Here is a 15,577-nt window from a genome sequence, read left to right on the forward strand (position 1 = left end):
TTCTTGTCTTCTTCCAATGAAGGGAAATCTACCATGCAGAAAAGCATTACACTTATGTTAGCTTCTGTTGACTTACCTGGCATGTACTTTCATTAGCATTTGAGTATTATTTGACAAGATTTTAATATTTTTATTATTACTGAATTTTTATTTCTTTGCTGATATCCTCTATATTTTCAGTGCTTTGGTCTTCCAAAATATGTTTAGGTTGATATTAATATACATTGTAAACTCATACTAAGTACATAACTGATGATGATAAGTAGTAGTATATATAGGTCAGGACAGGCCAACCTTATATTGAAATTTTAGCATGGTAAAATCTAAAAGGTAGGTAATTTCACAATTTAATAGATAGTTGACTGTATATGTTTAATTTTATATTCATATTTAATGCTCAATTAGGCATCCATCATTTCTCGTAAAAAAGAAGCGAAAGCTGAGGAACTTCAGGAAACAAAGGAGAAGTTAGCCAGCCTCGAGAGAGAGGTGTCAGTGAAGACAAATCAGACCCGTGAACTTGACGGCACTGAGATTTTGAAGGGGGATGAGGTGAGTTGAGTTTTCTCTTGGGAGAAGGATGTGAGTATTGCTCTTATTTGAAACCATTAATGATTTTGCCTTTTTATTTTAAATTTAAACAGTGGGAAGTTATTTTTAAAAACCTATTTATTTAAAGCTGAAAACTCGGCCTTGGCTGGTGTAGCTCAGTGGACTGAGCACAGGCCTGTGAACCAAACAACCATGGTTCAATTCCCAGTCAGGGCACATGCCTGAGTTGCAGGCCAGTTCCCAGCAGGGGACTCATGAGAGGCAACCATACATCAATATTTCTCTCCTTCTCTCCTTCCCTTCCCCTCTAAAGATAAATAAATAAATAAATAAATAGTTTAAAAAATCCTGAAAACTCTGTGCAGTCATATTAAGATTTTTTAAAAAGATTTTATTTATTTATTTTTAGAGAGAGGAAGGGAGGGAGAGAGGAAGAGAAACAACCAATGTGTGGTTGCCTCTCACGCACCCACTACTGAGGACTTGGCCGGCAACCCAGGTCTGTGTCCCCTGACTGGGACTCAGACTGGTGACCTTTTGGTTCGCAGACCCTCTGGTTCACAATCCACTGAGCCACACCAACCAGGGCAAGATTTTCTTAATATATAATTACAGATCTTAGTGATTTAGTGGCTTATGTTCCAAATTTCCACTTTTTAATTAAGTGAATTTATATTGGATTTAAATTGGATTTACTTATATTGGATTTATTTATTATAGGTATTGTGGTTTTTTTTTAAGAATTTGATTAAGGAAGTATTTTTTTTCTTTTTTTAGATTTTATTTATTTATTTATCTTTAGAAGGGAAGGAGAGAGGGAGAGAAACATCAATGTATGGTTGCCTTTCGTGCGTCCCCTGCTGGAAGTTGGCCTGCAGGGAACTGACCTGCAACCCAGGCATGTGCCCTGACTGGGAATTGAACCGCGATCCTCTGGTTCGCAGGCCAGTACTCAATCCACTGAGCTACACCAGCCAGGGCAAGGAAGTATTTTTTAAAATATTTTATTTATTTATCTTTAGAGAGGAAGGGAAGGAGAGAGGGAGAGAAATATCAATGTATGGTTGCCTCTCGTGAGTCCCCTGCTGGGAACTGGCCTGCAACCCAGGCATGTGCCCTGACTGGGAATCGAACCATGGTCGTGTGGTTTGCAGGCCCACGCTCAATCCACTGAGCTACACCATCCAGGGCTTATTTATTACAGGTATTGTTATAAAAGAGAAACAAAATGAGTGGGTGTATATATATATATATATATATAAGCTGTAATTGTTGATAAATGTAATTTCATAGAGGGTTGAGAAAAATTATCATCAGGTTACTTTGTCCTGATGATAATGTGTGTTTGACCAGTTGCACTGACACCATTAGAATCTCATTGTAAATGATGATGAGCTTAAGAATGCAGTTATATCTCGGGTTACTGTCTGTATGTTGAATTTCAAACAGTGCTTTCACAGCTGTTACTTCATATATCCTTTTGTCAGACTCATGTGATTAGCAGGAAAAGTAATCATTGTCATCTATAGATGGTTAAACCTGAGCACCAGAAATATAATTCCCCATCTTCTTTTCATGAAGTTAGCTCAAGAAAGAGTGAATGAAGGAAGGAAAATATCTTACCTTCAGCTTAGTGCTTGTTTTAGAAAATCAAGGGATAGATCACATTTAAATTTCTAAACATTGACTTGTACTTGACCGTCTCTTATTGCTCTGTTATTTTATATTAGCTACTAGGCCTTAGCAAAAGCTACTTTGAAAAGCTGCTCTGTCCAGAGCTCATTTTGGCTTTGAAAAGTTATTGAATTCATACTGTTATAAACTGGCAGTGAACCTTCACTGTGCCAAACATGTCTCTGTGTTGCTTCTGATGGTAGCCCGCCCCCCATTTAGCTGATTGTGGAAGGGGCAAATTTCAGAAGTCAGCAGTTAATTAAAACACCCCTTTGGCTTTTAACACCTGTGTTCGGATGCCTTTGAGACATAGGAGCACTTTAAATGGTACTTGGAAGCCAACAGCCTGTGCTTTGAGACATCCTTGCTATCCAGGAAAAAGAAAAGATTATGCAGCAATTTTGCTTTATAAGAGAACATGTTACCTCCTAGCATTTTTATATCTTCTTAAGAAAATGCTGCCCAAGGGTGCCCGCCATTGCTTTCCTTTGGCCCCGCCCCCACATACAGCGTCACAACCCAGCAACTGAGTGGCCCAGCCCTGGTGAACACCTAGGGCTCTGCTACTCATACGTAACAGGCACGAACAGTCCAAAATATGGCTCAAGAAGAACTCAAAGCCCCAGAGCCCATAACTCTAAGTGACCAGGAAATAGCAAACCTCTCAGATGCACAATTCAAGACACCGGTGATTAGGATGCTCACAGAACTGGTTGATTTTAGCCACAAATTAGAGGAATATATGAAGGCTAAACTAACTGAAATGAAGGGAAATGCACAGGAAACCAATAGAGATGGAAAGGAAACTGGGATTCAAATCAAGGGGGTGGACCAGGAGGAAGGAAGAAATGACCAAACAGGAAAAAGTAAAGTTACAAGAATTCAAAAAAATGAGGAGAGGCTTAGGAACCTCCAGGACATCTTTAAACGTTCCAACATCCGAATTATAGGGGTACCAGAAGGGGGAAAGAAACAGCCACGAGTGGAAAACGTATTTGAACAAATAATAAAGGAGAACTTCCCCAGTCTGGCAAAGGAAATAGACTTCCAGGAAATCCAGGAAGCTCAGAGAGTCCCAAAGAAGTTGGACCCAAGGAGGAACACACCAAGGCACATCATAATTACATTAGCCAAGACTAAAATGAAGGAATCCTAGAAGCAGCAAGAGATAAGGGGACAGTTACTTACAAAGGAGTACCCATCAGACTGTCAGCGGATTTCTCAAGAGAGACCTTACAGGCAAGAAGGAGCTGGAAGGAAGTATTCCAAGTCATGAAATCCAAAGACCTACATCCAAGATTGCGCTATCCAGCAAAGTTTTCATTTAGAATGGAAGGGCAGATAAAGTGCTTCTCAGATAAGGTCAAGTTCAAGAAGTTCATCATCACCAAGCCCTTATTATATGAAATGTTAAAGGGACTTATTTAAGAAAAAGAAGATAAAAATATGAACAGTGAAAGGACAGCAAACTCACAGTTACTAACAACCACACCTAAAACAAAAGCAAACCAAGAGGACAGCTAGATCAGGAGTGGAACCATAGAAATGAAGAACACATGGAGGGTTAGCAACAGGGGAGTGGGAGGAGGAGAAGGGGGGAGAAGATACAGAAAATAAGTAACATAGACAGTAGGTAAAAAATAGATAGGGGGAGGGTAAGAATAGTAGGGGAAATACAGAATCTAAAGAACTTGAGACACGTGGTCATAAACGGAAGCGGGGTGTGCAGGGTGGAGGGGAATGAAGGGGGGGAATAGAACAACTGTAATGGTATAATCAATAAAATGTATTTAAAAAAAAAGAAAATGCTGCCCAATTGACAGGAAGTACTCATTGCTGTGTCCACATTTGGCATAACTGATGCTTAGAACTCAGTATTAGATATTCCGGTGTACAAATGGGGGTAAGGATCTAGTGCCAGGCCATTAGCCTTTATTTTTTACTAAATAAGGTGTATAGGAGAATGTCTGATGTATCTGATGGCAGAAAAAGGCATGCTTTTAAAAAATATATATTTTATTTATTTTTAGATAGAAGGGAAGGGAGGGAGAAAGGGAGAGAAGTATCAATGTGTGGCTGCACTCCTGTGGCCCTGCTAGGGACCTGGCCTGTAACCCAGGCACATGCCCTGACTGGGAATCCAAAGGCCAGCACTCATTCCACTGAGCCACACCAGCCAGGGCCATTCTTTTTTTATTAAGGGGGAAAGATAACTTTGGGAATTATAAGGTCCACTTAATTTTTAAACTGGTCAGAAATGGGAACATTTCAAATAAACCACTTACTTGGCATTTACTTAAAAGAACAGAAGGTATTGGGGAACATTAAGCACAATCTTATAAGTGACAAATCTTGGTAGCCCAATTTTATATTCTACTTTATGAACTGATAGGCCATATGGACAAAAAGGAGGAAGTTTGTTATATAGTATAGCTGGACTTTACTGAGGTTTCATTTAATACCACATGGTAATCACCAAAAAGTCATGTTCTTTGTGACTCAGCTGTTAACACAGTTGGTGAGAGGGTATCAAGAAGTAGTAGCATGGTGTTTGGAAAGAATACTATGTCAGGAATCACAAAAATGAGGTAACATTTATTGAGCACTTTTTCTGTAAGGCTCTGTGCTAGAGGTTTTGCAAACATACACTTTACTTCTTATAAGATGTTATTGGGACTACATGAAACTAAAAAGCTTCTGCGTGGCTAAAGAAATCATCAAAATGAAAAGGGAACCGAATGTGTGGGAGAACATATTTGCCAGTGATACATCAGACAAGGCTTTGCTCTCCAAATATATAAAGAACTTGTACAACTCAGCACCAGGAAGATAGACAATCCAATTTAAAAAATGGGCAAAAGATCCAAATAGACACTTCTCTAGGGAGGACATACAGATGGCGCATAGACATATAAAAAGATGCTCAACATCACTAGCCCCATCAGAGCGATGCAAATGAAAACCACATTGAGATATCACCTCACACCTGCCAGAATGGCCGTCATTAATAAATCAACAAACAACAAGTGCCGGTGAGGATGCAGAGAAAAGGGTACCCTAGTGCACTTTGGTGGGAATTCAGACTGGTGCACTCACTGTGGAAAACAGTATGGAATTTCCTCAGAAAACTAAAACTGGAACTGACTTTTGACCCAATGATTACGCTGCTGGGAATATACCCTAAGAATTCCGAGTCACCAATTAAAAGAACTTATGCACCCCTATGTTCATAGCAGCGCTATTTATAATAGCCTAGTGCTGGAAACAGCCTAAGTGCCCATCAGTAAATGAGTGGATCAAAAAATGGCGGTACATTTACTCAATGGAATATTACAGAACAGAAAGAAAGAAGGAACTCCTACCTTGTGACAGTATAGATGGAACTGGAGACTATTATGCGAAGTGAAATAAGGTAGTCAGTGCTAGACAAATACCATATGATCTCACCTATAAGAGGAATCTAATACACAATAAACTAATGAACAAAATAGAACCACAGGCATGGAAACATGGAATAGACTGAAAGTGACCAGAGGGAAGGGGGTTTGGGGATAGTGGTGGAAAGGAGGGGAAGGGACTGGACAAAGAGCATGTATGAGTAACCCACAGACATGAACGACAGTGTGGGAATTGACTGGGGGAATGGGGTGGGGTTGGAGGGGTAGAGGAGGGGAAAAATTGGAACAACTGTAATAGAATAACAATAGAAAATGAATTAAGAACAGATGTTACTTACACTTACGATTGAGCTAAGGGAGATTGTATATTCACACAGCTAATAAGTGGCCAAATTGGGATTCAGGTCTTTCTCTTACGTTCCTTTTGACCTTGAGCAAATCACTTCTCTCTGTAAAAAGGGGTGATTGCTCTTATTCATAAAAAATAGAGTATCTGTGAAGGCTTCTGTTTTATTGTACTTTATCATTTTAACATTTCATTTTCATTGTACTGTCTTGCGTAAGGCAATACACAGAAGTAAGCACAGGAATGTGTTTTTTTCTTATTCTGCCAGACTTCTGACACAGGGAGGACTTCCTTGAACAGTTGAAATTATCTTCTGAGTGATAGAGATTTTCTTGCCCAGTCTAATCTGTCCTGATTCATTTCTCTTCATCCTGGTATTTGGTAGGTGATAAAAAGGTTAAGTTTAGAGACACCAATATCTTAACTAAAAATTGATAATAATGAATCTTCAACTTTTTATATCTCTACTGGATTTAAGTGTACAATAATTAAGCATAAATCTGGTTGAAACTATATTCTCAAAGAATTTTGATGCTGTATCTCTGAGAGAAGTCACCAAGATATGCTGTGGAGCCTTGCCTTTGATTCTGACTATTTTTATCAGTAATTCAGATTAATAATAATAATTAGCCCTGGCTGGTGTAGCTCAATGGATTGAGCTCCGGCCTACGAACCTAACAACCGCGGTTTGATTCCCAGTCAGGGCACATGCTTGGATTGCAGGCCAGTTTCCAGCAGGGGCCAGTTCCCTGCAGGGGATGCACCAGAAGCAACCATACATTGATGTTTCCTTCCTCTCTCCTTCCCTTCCCCTCTAAAGATAAATAAATAAAATATTTTTAAAAAAATAATAATAATTAATGTTTATTTTGCAATTGCAATATGCCAGACCCAATAGTAGGCTTATTGTATATGTTATTTTATTTATTTTATTAAACAACTCATGAGATAGGTGTGATTATTATTCCTAGTTTTTTAAAGGTTTTATTTATTTATTTTTAGAAAGAGGGGAAGGGAGGGAAACATCAGTGTGAGAGAGAAACATCGATCGGTTGTTGCTTCTCTTTCACACCTGCCTGACCAGGGACCAAACCCACAACCCAGGCATATGCCCCAACCAGGAATCAAACCGTGACCTTTCACCTTGCAGGACAGTGCCCAACCAACTGAGCCACACTAGACAGCTATTCTCAGTTTTTATAGGTAGGGGAACTGAGGCACACGGATTTATGCTCATCCACTGAAGACCACATTGCCAATAAGTAGAAGTTCCATGATTTGAACTGAGGTAGTGTGGCCCCAGAACCCTTAATAATTTTCGTATGACAAGAGGCTAGAAAGCAAAGTTAGCCCGGGACAAATGATAGAATTATGATTTAAAATTATCTTGGTAGGAGGATCACTGCTTAAACAAACAAAATGCCATTAACGGGATGATAAGTGTAATGCCATAGAATTCAAGTTTTGTCTGTCAGCTCAACACATCACTCATTGGTAATGCAGCTTTAAAAAACAAAATAGAATGCTCCATTTATAAAAATGTAATACCCTATTCATGATGAAATTACGCCTGGACTATTACTCTACATTTTGACTTCATGTATTAGGAGGCACGCAGTCAAGCCAGAGTCCAGATGAGGGTAACCAAAATGGGTGAAAAATCTGGAAAATTTTGTAGAAAAAATCGATTATGTATTACCTGAGAATAACAACAAAAAACCCTAAAGAAAGACATAATAGAATTTCATTTAAATATCAAAAGGGATGTGGAAAAGATGGTGTGCAGAAGAGTTAAGATGGCCGGCCTGACACAGCTATGCTTAGAAAAGCTTGCTTGTGGAGTTGGCCCTTGGCTGCGTGCGGGAACTTGGATTTTAGAAGGAGTCCCACCATTCCCTGATAAGGATGGCTCCCTGTGCCTAAACTTCATACAGAGAGCGTGGTTTGCGTCAAATGCCAGCTTTCCTTCCGGAGTCTGGGATTTTGGTATGGGCTGGGCAGAGGGTGCCTGTGTGACCAGCCCCAGGACAAACCCTGGGAGCACCGAGTCTCCAATGAATTTCCCTGGTTGACAACATTTCACAGGTATCATCACAACTCATCACCAGGAGAATTAACGGGGAAGGCTCTTGGGTTTCCTCCGGACTTCACGCCATGTGCCTTTTCCTTTGCTGGTTTTGCTTTGTATCTGTTGTGAAGCAGAGCAGAGAGTGTGACTGGATGCCAAGTCCTGTGAGTCCTCATAGTGAATCACTGAGCCTGGGGACGGTCTAGGGGATCTCGATACATACGGTGGAGTAGTGTTCTCGTTTGGCCGAAAGCAGAGGTAGGGCCCGTGGGTGATGGTTAGTGTGAGACATTTTATTGATTATGAGGAATAGAATTCTACCACTGAAGCTTTCTTCAGTAGTGAAGCAGGTTGCCTTGGTGAAGTAGACTGCTCTGCCCTTTAAAATACTCCTTTTTAAAAAAAGATTTTATATTGATTTATTTTTAGAGAGAGGGGAAGGGGAGGAAGGAAGAGAGGGAGAGAAACACTGATGTGCGCAAGAAACTTCAGGCAGTTGCCTCTCACATGCCCCAACTGAGGACCTGGCCGCAACCCAGGCACGCGCCCTGACCAGGACTGGAACCTGTGACCTTTCGCTTTGTGGGGCAACACCCAGCCCACTGAGCTACATCAGTCAGGGCTGAAATGTTCTAACAGAAGCTGAATGAGGGACATTTGAGATGTGTGTATTCAGTAGAACATAAAGATTGGACTGGGTCAATTCTTTGTGGCTCTTAATCTTAAAAAATCAGATTGTACAAATAATGCCTGAACGCACGCTCATGGTGTAGAAATCAAACAGCACAAATCAAACAATAGTCCGCCTTGACGGCCTCCTACCCCCAGTCCGAGTCCTTCAGTCCCTTCCAAAGGGAAACCACCGCTACCAGGTTTGTATTTCCTCAGTCCTCTCTGGAGGCACCGGGAGACACTGAGAGAGGTATTATACAGTGTGTATTGTGCAACTTGATTTTAATAACTTGTCTTGGAGATTTTTTTACGTCAGTAAACAAAGAGGTGATTCTGTAGGAGAATCATCTGTGCAGCCAGAGCACCTGTGGCCAGATCTGCCCTGCCACCTGCTAGGCACTCAACCTGGAACGTAACTCCTCTGTGCCTCGTTTCCTTTGTCTATGAAATGAGCACAGTAATAGTACTCACCGTGTGGGGGGGTTGTGAGGGCTAGACGAGTCAATGCAAGTGAGCAGTATTCAACAGTGCCTGGCCTGTAGGACACAGTAAATATTCCCTACAATTGTAGTAAGAATTGGTATGTGCGTCTTTCCAGTTAACTGCTACTTGGTAGTCCATAGAATGGAAATACCGATTGTATTCCAACCAAGAGTGTACAAGAGTCTGTTTCTTCTGTTACTTAGAACTCTTCACCAACACTTGATGCTCAGTCTTGTAACGTTTTGTTGTTCTGACGATATTTTGCTTTAATTTTCATTTTTCTCAATTAGCAGTGAGATTGAGTATCTGTCCACATATATGTTTGGTCATTTATATTTCTTCTGTCATTTCCCTGTTTATTTTCTTTCTCTGTTTTTTTTTCTAATGGGTCGAGTGTTTTTCCGTATCTATTTATCACATTTTTACATATATTTTGGATAGTAATCTGAATCATTATTTTCTTCTAGTTTTTTTAACTGTCTGTGCATGGTGTCTTTTGTCACACAGAGGATTTTCTTCCTCGTTGTTTAAACAGCTTTGAGATATAATTAACATACAATAAACTGCATATATTTGAAGTGTAACTTATAGCTGTTATTCCAAGTTCTGACAACTTCAGATATTGGGACATGAGTTTAAGTGACCTTAGTTTCCCGTAATTTGGAATGTTTTAAAAGTGTTTACAGAGAAGTATCCTACGTTATGTCGCACTGGTGCGAGAGGAGCTAGAAGAACAGTGCGGCGGCATCGCATGACGGGTAGTGGTCATAACCATGACCGCGTTGTCAGGAAAAGGTTGCTGTGGTCAGTATGACTTTTTTAAAGATAACAGAAGCTTAAGTAACCTCTCTTCCAGGAAGCACACCCTGTTACTATCTTCCCAGCTCACACCTCCCAGCCCTAAAATGTTTCAGGTGACACGGAGCACAGGCCCTGGTTCAGTTTCTGCCACCTGTGAGAAGCCTGCCAAGGCCATGACGACAGGCGCATTTCGTGTTCTCTACGATTCACTTCACAGCTGGCCTGGAATAGGCACTTGGTAATGTGGAGAAAACCCAAATGAAAGTGTATAATCTAATACAGATATATTTTTAAGTAGAAAGATGATAATATTAAAAATATTTTGACCCCGACTGGTGTAACTCAGTGGATTGAGTGCCGGCCTGTGAACAGAAAGGTCACCAGTTCGATTCCCAGTCAGGGCACATGCCTGGGTTGCAGGCCAGTTCCCAGCAGGGGATGCACGAGAGGCAACTATACACTGATATTTCTCTCCCTCTCTCCTTCCCTTCCCTTCTAAAGATAAATAAAATTAAATTAAAAAAAATAAAAAACAACCAGTACTGACAGCAAATTGGACTGTATGGAAGCCTGACAACCAAGGAGTTAAAGTAGACACATCCATCCAGACTGGTAGGAGGGGCGGGGTCCGGTGGCAGGGCGGAGAGGTGGCTCACGGACCCTGGGCGTGCAGGGTGGCAGCGGCGGACCCAGCAAGGTGGCAGATTGTGGATGGGCAAGGCGCACAAGGCAGCTGGTGGACCAGGTGGTCCCACATTTGCAGGCAGATAAACCAGGCAAAACTGGGGAGCAGGACAGGCCACGCACCCCAGGGTCCCAGCTCGGGGAAATAATGCCTCAAAATACCAATTGAAAACACCTGTGGGGGTGGAGGTGCCGAGAGAGACTCCAAGCCTCACAGGAGAGTTCGTGGGAGAGACCCATAGGAGCCTGGAAGGTACACAAACTCACCCACATGGGAATCAGCACCAGAAGGGCCTACTTTGTGTGGGGGAAGCGACTGAAATCCGGCAGAGAGCCAAGCAAGTGTGCCATTATTATTCCCTCTTGGACCCCTCCCACACATACAGCTTCACAATCCAGTGACTGGGCTACCCCGCGCAGGTGAACACCTAAGGTTCTGCCCCTCATACATAACTGGTGCATCAAGACAAAAACAAAAAAAGGGCCCAAACTAAAGAACAGATCAAAGCTCCAGAAAAAATACAACTAAGTGACGAAGAGGTAGCCAACCTATCAGATGCACAGTTTAAAACACTGGTAATCAGGATGCTCACAAAATTGGTTGAATTTAGTGACAAATTAGATGAAAAATGAAGGCTACACTAAGTGAAATAAAGGAAAATATACAGGGAACCAATAGTGTTGGGTAGGAAACTGGGACTCAATGGAGTGGACTAGGAGGAAGAAAGAAACATTTAAACAGAAAAGAATGAAGAAATAAGAATTCAAAACAATGAGAGGCTTAGGAACCTCCAGGACATCTTTAAATGTTCCGACATTCCAATTACAGGGGTACCAGAAGGGGAAGAGGAAGAGCAACAAGTGAAAAATTATTTCAACAAATAATAAAGAACTTCCCCAGTCTGGCAAAGGAAGTAGACTTCCAGGAAGTCCAGGAAGCTTAGAGAGTCCCAAAGAAGGTGGACCTAAGGAGGAACACACCAAGGCACATCACAATTACATTACCCAAAATTAAAATGAAGGAGAGAATTCTAGAAGCAGCAAGAGATAAGGAGACAGTAACTTATAAAGGAGTTCCCATCAAACTGTCAGCTGATTTCTCAAAAGAGACCTTACAGATAAGAAGGGGCTAAAAAGAAATATTCCAAATCATGAAAGTCAAAAACATACATCCAAGATTGCTCTATCCAGCAAAGCTTTCATTTAGAATGGAAGGGCAGATAAAGTGCTTCTCAGATAAAGTCAAGTTAAAGGAGTTGATCATCACCAAGCACTTTTATGAAATGTTGAAGGACTTATCTAAGAAAAAGAAGGTAAAAAACATGTACAGTAAAATGACAGCAAACTCACGATTATTAACAACCACACCTAAAACAAAAATAAACTAAGCAAACAACTAGAACAGGAACGGAACCACAGAAAAGGGGATCACATGGAGGGTTAGCAACAGTGGAATGGGAGGAGAGAGGGGGAAAAGGTACAGAGAATAAGTAGCATAGATGGTAGGTAGAAAATAGGGGGAGGGCAAGAATAGTGTGGGAAATGTGGAAGTCAAAGAACTTATATGTATGACCCATGGACATGAACTAAAGGGGGGGAATGTGGGTGGGAGGGGGTATACAGGGCGGAGGGGAGTGAAGGGGTGAAATGGAACAACTAATAGCATAATCAATAAAATATATTCAAAAAAATTTTTTAAAAGAAAAAGCAAACAGAAAATGAGCTTCAGTGATGGTGATGAAGTGCTAGTACCCTTCCCTGTCATTCAAATGCATGCATGCCTTTTGCATCTGAACTTCTTTATAGCGACAAGTGAACTCCTGGTTAAGGTCCATTGGCACTTTGTGCGTTGGAAGCTCACTCCTGGTATGTAGCGCATGAGTTTAGAGTCCACTGTGTTTTCTCTAATCGTTACAGAACTTCAGCCGTTTTGCTGTCAGTGGCTACTTTAAAAATGTGTTTGATCAAATAATATTTATAAGCAGCTTTAGAAAGGCTCAACTAATTCATTCTACAGCTACTGGCAGAAATCCTAGAGCTAAATTACAAAGATTATAGACTTCTCTTTAAATACTTCAAAGAGAAGCACAATGAAGATAAGGGAGTCCTGGCAAGATTTACTGCCGCTGTCAGACCCTGAAAAATTAGGAATCAGATTTCGACACTTGTAATTGAAGCATCACCCCCTAAGTGAGCCAGCGGAAACCTGTGATATTTTTAGAACCTTTCAAATCACATTATGCTCTTCAGAGTTCATAGCAGGACCTGAGGCTCCTAACGTTTCCCAAGAGCTGGGGTAAAAACGAATCATATAAATTTGGCTCAATTTACGCAATCTAAGTAATTTCACAGTTTTAACCCGACATTTGAAAACTTCACATAGAAATTTCTTTGTGGGAGCTAACCGCTTAGGTGGCCATTGAAAACCCGAGTCAAGATGCAGTCACAGCTGTGTGGTGGTGACTTGATTTGCACTAGAGGCACGGAGTCCTTGGCTGGTGTGACTGACTGTGTTTCACAGATGGGTGTTCCCGTGCCCCAGGTTTCTGGTAGAACAGTTTTCCACCAACATATATCATATGGCTTATTATAAATGCTCTCATCAAGAATTAGCAGTTAACGATCCCCTACCATGTGTAGGCAATTACATTGTTTATGCTGCACTGGTGAGATTCTCTGATTTAAAGTTTAAAGTGTAATACAGGTTGGAAAAGGTTAGAATAGTATTTGTATATGTGTTTAGATATATGGCACTACTTATGATGGGTGATTTGAAAAGACTAATTTCAACAGAAAGTAAAGGTTGCTTTGAATCATTTTTTCTTGCCTTAGATAGCAACTCTGTGACCAGAATTTAGGGACTGAAAGTGATTCATGACATGAACTAGGATGTGAAAAGATGGCTTTTTTGGGTTTTCTAAACCCAAGTTTAAATTCAAACAGAATGCAAAACAATGACAAACGGGCAAAAATGGTGGCTGTTGGGTACAGTCGTACAGTCATACAGCTCTGGAACAGTTGGGGTTATTTCATCTCTTGGGCCTATTTTTGTGGTTTTCTATGCTTAAAAATCACTTGATAAAATAACTGGCAAAGAGGTGATCTAATTAAGACATGGAACATAGCCTAGCTATGGGACTAACTGGATGTAAGGAAAAAAGTGCTTATTCTAATTCAGTTCTTCTGACTTGCTAAACCTTGGTGAATTGTGATAATTTCTCTATAGGTTTTCTCTTTAAAAGGGGAATGGTTCTTTAAAAAAAATCGTTCCTAGTGTTTTTGACAAATACAAAGTACTTACTATGTGGTTGTCTTGTAAAGTCCTCAGGCTAATTACTGTGGAAATAATTGTTATGCCAGATATTGAGGTGGGAGATTTGTAGCAGGAGCAGAGATCTTGTTTCCACGTAGACATCCAGAATGATGTCTGGAATCCAGTCATATTTTTGAGTTCCAGATAAGCTTTTTTTTTTTAAGATTTTATTTATTTATCTTTAGAGGGGAAGGAGAGGGAGAGAAACATCAATGTATGGTTGCCTTTCGTGTGTCCCCTGCTGGGAGTTGGCCTGCAGGGAACCCACCTGCAACCCAGGCATGTGCCCTGACTGGGAATGGAACTGTGATCCTCTGGTTCACAGGCCCGCGCTCAATCCACTGAGCTACGCCAGCCAGGGCTACCAGATAAGCTTTATAAGCATTTAAATGGTTACATACTTAGGGAAATATGCTACCTTGTCCATTTAAAAGCTAGCCCAGATTTTGATCATTGCTATTAAAGGTTCTAAAACATATTAAATAGATAAAAGGCCAAAAAAATCTGTCCAATTCCATTTTGATCACAAAGGAGCTGAGTCTATCAGATTGGTCCCCAAACCAGAAGCTAACACCATAAAGCATCAATCTTACTGATCTCAGCATCTGAACTGATGGCTGCTCTCTGATCCTCCATGGAGGGTGGAGGGCGGTGGTAAGTGGTCACAGCCAGTCCGTGCAGGTGACTGGCCTCGGTAAATCCATCCTGTTGATTTGCCAAAGTGCCCAAGGCTCACCTATGAGAGGAGTGTGTACTCAGCCCATGCAGAGAGCACACCTCGAGTACCCACTCGGGTGATAGGGAGGCTGTGCTACTGGACCCTACAGGACACCTAGTACATTAGGCCACGCTACCAAGACATGGAGTCAAAGTAGATCTACCTAATACATAGAAACCAACACAAGGAGGCTGCCAAATCAAGGAGATAAAGAAACATGGCCCAAAGGAAAGAACAGGTGAAAACTCCAGAAAAAGAGCTAAATGAAGTGGAGATAATCTGTCAGATGGATAGTTCAAAACATTGGTTATAAGGATGCTCAAGGAACTTAGTGAGGACCTCAGCAGCATAAAATAGATCCAGTCAGAAACAAAGCATAACAGTAATTGAAATAAAGAACAGTTTGCAGGGAAACAACAGTAGAATAGATGAAGCTGAGAATCAAATCAATGATTTGGAAAATAAGCAAAAAACAACCACACAGAACAACAGGAAAAAAAAAGAATCCAAAAAATGAGGATAGTATAAGCAGCTTCTGTGACAATTTCAAGCTTTACAACAATTGCCTCATAGGGGTACCAAAAGGAAAAGAGAAAGAGCAAGAAATTGGAAATCTATTTGAAAAAATAATGAAAGAAAATGTCTCTAATTTGGTGAAGGAAGTAGACATGCAAGTCCAGGAAGCACATGGATTCTCAAACAAGATGGATGCAAAGAGGCCCACTGCAAGACACATCATGATTACAGTGCCAGACGTTAAAGAGAGGATCTTAAAAGCAGCAAGAGAAAAGCAGTTATATACAGGGAACTTCCCATAGGTCTGTCAGCTGATTTCTCAAAAGAAACTTTTCAGGCTAAAAGGGATTGG

The 15,577-nt window shown here is 40.9% G+C and overlaps 1 protein-coding gene across 4 annotated transcripts in view; it reads left to right on the plus strand.

Moving 5' to 3' along the window:
• IFT81 (intraflagellar transport 81) overlaps positions 1 to 15,577 on the plus strand; it is a 138,175-nt gene that overhangs the window by 97,830 nt on the left and 24,768 nt on the right. For all 4 annotated transcript variants that reach the window (XM_037052056.1, XM_037052055.1, XM_037052057.1 and 1 more), the window contains one exon: positions 406 to 552. In XM_037052056.1, the coding sequence (XP_036907951.1) occupies positions 406 to 552 (147 nt within the window). The remainder of the gene's footprint in view (positions 1 to 405; positions 553 to 15,577) is intronic.

This window comes from Sturnira hondurensis, unplaced genomic scaffold (genome assembly GCF_014824575.4).
Source record: "Sturnira hondurensis isolate 20B ecotype Veracruz unplaced genomic scaffold, ASM1482457v3 Scaffold0007406, whole genome shotgun sequence".
Classification (NCBI taxonomy): domain Eukaryota; kingdom Metazoa; phylum Chordata; class Mammalia; order Chiroptera; family Phyllostomidae; genus Sturnira; species Sturnira hondurensis.